At 47.4% G+C, this 6,000-nt stretch overlaps 1 protein-coding gene across 1 annotated transcript in view; it reads right to left on the bottom strand.

The window, feature by feature from the left end:
• LOC149462245 (contactin-associated protein-like 5) overlaps positions 1 to 6,000 on the bottom strand; it is a 689,962-nt gene that overhangs the window by 19,778 nt on the left and 664,184 nt on the right. Inside the window, exon 22 of the mRNA XM_089677184.1 lies at positions 1 to 201. This exon is cut by the window's left edge and continues 18 nt beyond it. Within this exon, the coding sequence (XP_089533310.1) occupies positions 1 to 201 (201 nt within the window). The remainder of the gene's footprint in view (positions 202 to 6,000) is intronic.

The raw sequence follows: 6,000 nt of genomic DNA, 5'->3' as shown, positions 1-6,000 counted from the left end.
TCGTGATGGTGCTGAGATCAGTGTCTGTGATGGAACCACAACTACACTCAGACAATGAGCCAATGACTGTGACCGGGGCTATGCTGGGGTGTCGCAGTGCTGCTTTGAGGGGGGCCACCTGGTTGTACTGGACGGAGGAGAGACATCCGATGAAACCCAAGGAATTGGCTTTGGTCACTTCCGGATCGAGTCTCGGATTATCTGTAAGACAAAGAACATCATGAAAGGATTTTCAAGTGTATGTCAAAGCAAAAAAAAAACGTATGCAGTATATCTCTGTGATAGAAGACGTCATCACGCTTTATCCCTTTCCAGATGCTGCGAGTGCAGAAAACTACCTCAATGGGGAATATGGCAGTTCTCTATACAGGAAACTGCCGCAGATTCCTGCCAGGTTTGATCTGCCTTACAGGCAGGGGCGTCCCTAGGGTTGGTGTCACCCGGTGCAATAACACTTGGTGACACCCCCTCCGACAATCCCCACAGAATGGATCGGATCTGCGGATTGAGCAGAATGGATCGGACTCCGATCCATTATGCTCCCCAATCCACAGATCCCATCCATCCTGCGGGGATCGTTGGCATGCAACCTATACAGGGCAACACCAGATCCTCTCCACGAAAAGGTAAGTTGTAAGGCAAGCCGACGATCCCCGCAGGATGGATCGGATCTGCGGATTGGGGAGCATAATGGATCAGACTCTGATCCATTATTCTCAATCCGCAGATCTGATCCATCCTGCGGGGATCGTCGGCTTGCCTTACAACCAGGGGCGGACTGACAACTCATGGGGCCCCCGGGCAATAGGGGATCATGGGGCCCCTGTGTCCTTGCCCACACTCAAAAAAGCCTATGAAAAAGGTACCAGGGGCATCTCATGGGGCCCCCTACTGACCCCTGGCCCTCGGGCAGTGCCCGAGTTTCCAAATGGTCAGTCCGCCCCTGCTTACAACTTACCTTTTCATGGAGCGGGTCTGATGTTACCCCGTGCGGTTGGTGTCAACCAGTGCAGCGCGCACCCCCCCGCACCTGCCTAGGGATGCCACTGCTTACAGGGATATGCAGGTGTGACAAAGGGGTTGATTTACTAAAGGCAAATAGACTTTGCACTCCAGAACTTAGTAAATGAGGGGAAACTCTGCTGACTTCCATCATCCAATCATGTGCAAGCAGAAGTGCTTTTTTTTTTTCAATTTGACTTGCGTGTGATTGGGCGAAGTGAATCTTCATCTCATTTACTAATCTCTGGAGCAATTGCACTTGCACCTTGTATGGAGGGCTGACTATTTGCCTTTAGTAAATCCACCCCAGGGGGCACACATTTCTGCACACTTTCCACTTGTTACATGTAGAGCAGCTCATTCATTTCAATGAGAAATGCGCAAAAGAAGTCCCTGACCCTTTTGCAAAATTGCACTGCACCACAACAGTGATTCAGTGGTGTATTTAGGTTTTGTGCTGCCCTAGGCAACATAAAATTCCCCCCCCGGAGAGAGAGCCTGACATTGACCAACAACACCTGGTCCCCAAGCCGCATGTGTCTCAATGCTGCCCCCCTAAAAAATGCCGCCCTGGGCAAATGCCTTGTTTGCCTTGTGGAAAATACGCCCCTGGGGTTGATTTACTAAAGGCAAATAGACTGTGTACTCTGCAAAGTGCAGTTGCTCCAGAGCTCAGTAAATAAGATGAAGATTCACTTTACAAAGAATACCCAATCAGGTGCAAGGAAAACAAAAAAAAAACACTTTTGCTTGCACGTGATTGGATGATAGAAGTCAGCAGAGCTTCTGCTCATTTATTAAGCTCTGGAGGAAATGCTGTTTTTTTTATTTTCCTTGCATGTGATTGGGGATTTTTGCAAAGTGAAGCTTCTGCTCATTTAATAATTGCTTCCTGACCGCCCTATAGCAGAAATGCTGCTACAGGGGAACAGGGCTGTGAAAATCACGTGTATATATACGTGATTTCGCATTTCTGGGTAGGGGGCTCTGCCTGCGCCGCCATTGGCCACTTCGGTTGTCCATCACCAGATTCCCCGTCGGCACCTGGCGATCATTGAGCATCGCTGACAGGGGGAGAGGTCTGTATGTAAACAATACAGATCTCTCCCCTGTCAGCTCCAGCATGCTGCTTTGCAGAGCCATACAAAGCAGCATGCCTACACTGTAAAACACACACAGTTAACCCTTTGATCACCCCCAGATGTTAACCCCTTCCTGCCCAGTGCCATTTAGTACAGTGGCAGTGCTTTTCATTAGCATTGATCACTGTATTAGTGTCACTGGGGATGCCAGTGGCAGTTAATCAGTCCCTCCCCCTCCCAGTGTCAGAATGCCCACTGCAGTCCCGCAGTCCGGCTATAAATCGCTGATTGCCGCCATTACTACTATATTGAAAAAAATGAAAAATCCCAGTACATATACCGCCATTTGTAAACGCTATAACTTTCACGTAAACCAATTAATTTACACGTATTGGGATTTTTTTTTTAGCAATGACACGGAGCAGAATACATTTTGGCCTAAATTAATGCTGAAATTTGATTTTTTTAAATTTTTTTACTGGACATGTTTAATAGCAAAAAGTCCAAAATATTGTTTTTTTTCTCAAAATTGTTGGTCTTTAATAAAAACCGCAGAGGCGATCAAATACCACCGAAAGCAAGCTCTATTCATGGGGAAAAAAAATGACATACATTTCATTTATGTACAACGCTGCATGACCGCGCAATCTTTAGTTAGTCCTCATGCACACGGGATGCAGCAAAGGGATCGGTGATCTTTAGAGAAAGAGTTCAATCCCATTCTTTCGCTGTCCAGTGCAGCTAAAGCTGCAGAGAAAGGGACTGATGAATATGACGTGTTAGCTGTGCAAAGTCACTTTAAAAACAGGAGTTTTTCAGCTTTTTTTTATCGTTTTTCATTCACGTCTAGTGGTGTTTTAGGATAACATGCCGGGGATGGACACAAAAAAAGTCACATAGGATAACATGCCGGGGATGGACACATAGGATAACATGCTGGGGATGGACACATAGGAGAACATGCCGGATGGACACATAGGATAACATGCTGGGGATGGACACATAGGATAACATGCCGGGGATGGACACATAGGATAACATGCCGGGGATGGACACATAGGATAACATGCCGGGGATGGACACATAGGATAACATGCTGGGGATGGACACATAGGATAACATGCTGGGGATGGACACATAGGATAACATGCTGGGGATGGACACGTAGGATAACATGCCGGGGATGGACACATAGGATAACATGCCGGGGATGGACACATAGGATAACATGCCGGGGATGGACACATAGGATAACATGCTGGGGATGGACACATAGGATAACATGCTGGGGATGGACACATAGGATAACACGCCGGGGATGGACACATAGGAGAACATGCCGGATGGACACATAGGATAACATGCTGGGGATGGACACGTAGGATAACATGCCGGGGATGGACACATAGGATAACACGCCGGGGATGGACACATAGGATAACATGCTGGGGATGGACACATAGGATAACATGCCGGGGATGGACACATAGGATAACATGCCGGGGATGGACACATAGGATAATACGCCGGGGATGGACACATAGGATAACATGCCGGGGATGGGCACATAGGATAACATGCTGGGGATGGACACATAGGATAACATGCTGGGGATGGACACATAGGAGAACATGCCGGGGATGGACACATAGGATAACATGCTGGGGATGGACACATAGGAGAACATGCCGGGGATGGACACACAGGATAACACGCCGGGGATGGACACATAGGATAACATGCTGGGGATGGACACATAGGAGAACATGCTGGGGATGGACACATAGGATAACACGCCGGGGATGGACACATAGGATAACACGCCGGGGATGGACACATAGGATAACATGCCGGGGATGGACACATAGGATAACATGCTGGGGATGGACACATAGGATAACACGCCGGGGATGGACACATAGGATAACATGCTGGGGATGGACACATAGGATAACATGCCGGGGATGGACACATAGGATAACATGCCGGGGATGGACACATAGGATAACATGCCGGGGATGGACACATAGGATAACATGCCGGGGATGGACACATAGGAGAACATGCCGGATGGACACATAGGATAACATGCCGGGGATGGACACATAGGATAACACGCCGGGGATGGACACACAGGAGAACACGCTGGGGATGTACACATAGGATAACACGTCGGGGATGGACACATAGGATAACATGCTGGGGATGGACACATAGGATGACATGCCGGGGATGGACACATAGGATAACATGCCGGGGATGGACACATAGGATAACATGCCGGGGATGGACACGTAGGAGAACATGCCGGGGGTGGACACATAGGAGAACATGGGGGGGATGGACACACAGGATAACATGCCGGGGATGGACACATAGGAGAACATGGGGGGGATGGACACACAGGATAACATGCCGGGGATGGACACATAGGAGAACATGGGGGGGATGGACACGTACGAGAACATGCTGGAGGGGTTTACTGGCTGTAGGAAAAAATGTCAAAAGCCAAAAACAGCCACTGTAAAAATGTCCCGTGTGCATGAGGTCGGTCTTTTTTTTTTTGCTTAGAGCGCACAAAATAAACGCACAGGTGACAAATACCACCGAAAGAAAGCTGAATTTGTGGGAAAAAAGGGCTTAAATTTAATTTGGGTGCAGCGTCGCATGACCGCGCAATTTTCAGTTAAAGTGGCACAGCGTCGTATCGAAAAAAAATGGCCTGGTCAGGAAGGTAAATCCTCTGGAGGGCGAGGGGTTAAGTTCTGGAGCAACTGCACTTTGCAAGTCTATTTGCCTTTAGTAATTCAACCCCATAGTGCTGCGGCGCCATGCGTTTTGGCGCACGTGCTAGCAGATGCATTGGATCGCCGTTCAGAAAGAGCGCTACTGTTTTCCGTCTGCAAAATGACAGCACATTTCTGTGCGTGTCAGGGAGGCACGTGATTTTTGCGCATTCCTGACACGCACAAACTGCAAATGTAACCTGAAGACGGGTAGGATGCAACATGTGACAAATTTTTTATCTTAGGTTTGGATACATTGTAACTATTTGGGATCTCTGGAATATCAGTTTTGGGAGGACTGTCTCTTTAACGATATACTGCAGGGCTCGGCACATTTTTCTAATGATTTGTTCTGTGAACAAGACTCGGATCCGGCAGTAAAATTTGTTTCACAATCTCGTTATTTCGGAGAACTAACTGTAGCAGAGAATAATGGATCGCCCGCGGGGACGCTGAACCAGAGAGCTTCGCAGCAACAATTCTATCTAATAAGGCCAAAACAATAAGATGTACACGGCGGCGGGCGGTACTGGAAATCCGCCAGTGACAGCAAAAGCAGTGACCGCAACGATCACGCCCTGCCATTCCCGTGTGAAGGATGCGGAGTCTCTGCCTGCTACAGTCTGCTCCAGCCACCGGCAACATATGGCGCTTGCCTGTTGTCGTACAGAATGACGTGTTGCTCGTCATACATGGATACAGGTTGGTAATAGAAATACATGCGCATTCTGCGTTGTATATTCCCTGGTGACACGCAGAGAAACGTCCAATGAAAGATCGTTTAACCACTTCGCAACCGGGGTGACTTTTCAATTCTTCAAACATGATGTCACGATGCTAGGTGACGTCACGACGCTAGGTGACGTCGCTACGCTAGATGACAACACAACGCTTTTAATAAAAAAAAAATAACCGTAATTAGTAAAAATTATAATTTTTCAAACTTTTTTTACATTTTTATTTTATTTTTTTATATTATTATTTATTTTGTTGTTTTTTTTTTTTTTAACATACTATCACCCTAGCAGTACAGTTTCACCATAGTGACACTGTACTACTTGTGGGGGGTAAAGAAGATTTTTTTTTTTTTTTACACTGACTGCTTTTACACCCATAAAGGCTGTAAAAGC

The sequence above is a fragment of the Staurois parvus genome, unplaced genomic scaffold, assembly GCF_062004578.1.
Source record: "Staurois parvus isolate SC_StPar_1 unplaced genomic scaffold, SC_StPar_1.0 ptg000179l, whole genome shotgun sequence".
NCBI lineage: Eukaryota > Metazoa > Chordata > Amphibia > Anura > Ranidae > Staurois > Staurois parvus.
The sequence above is the reverse complement of the archived record's forward strand: the minus strand, read 5'-3'. Positions and strand labels throughout refer to the sequence as shown.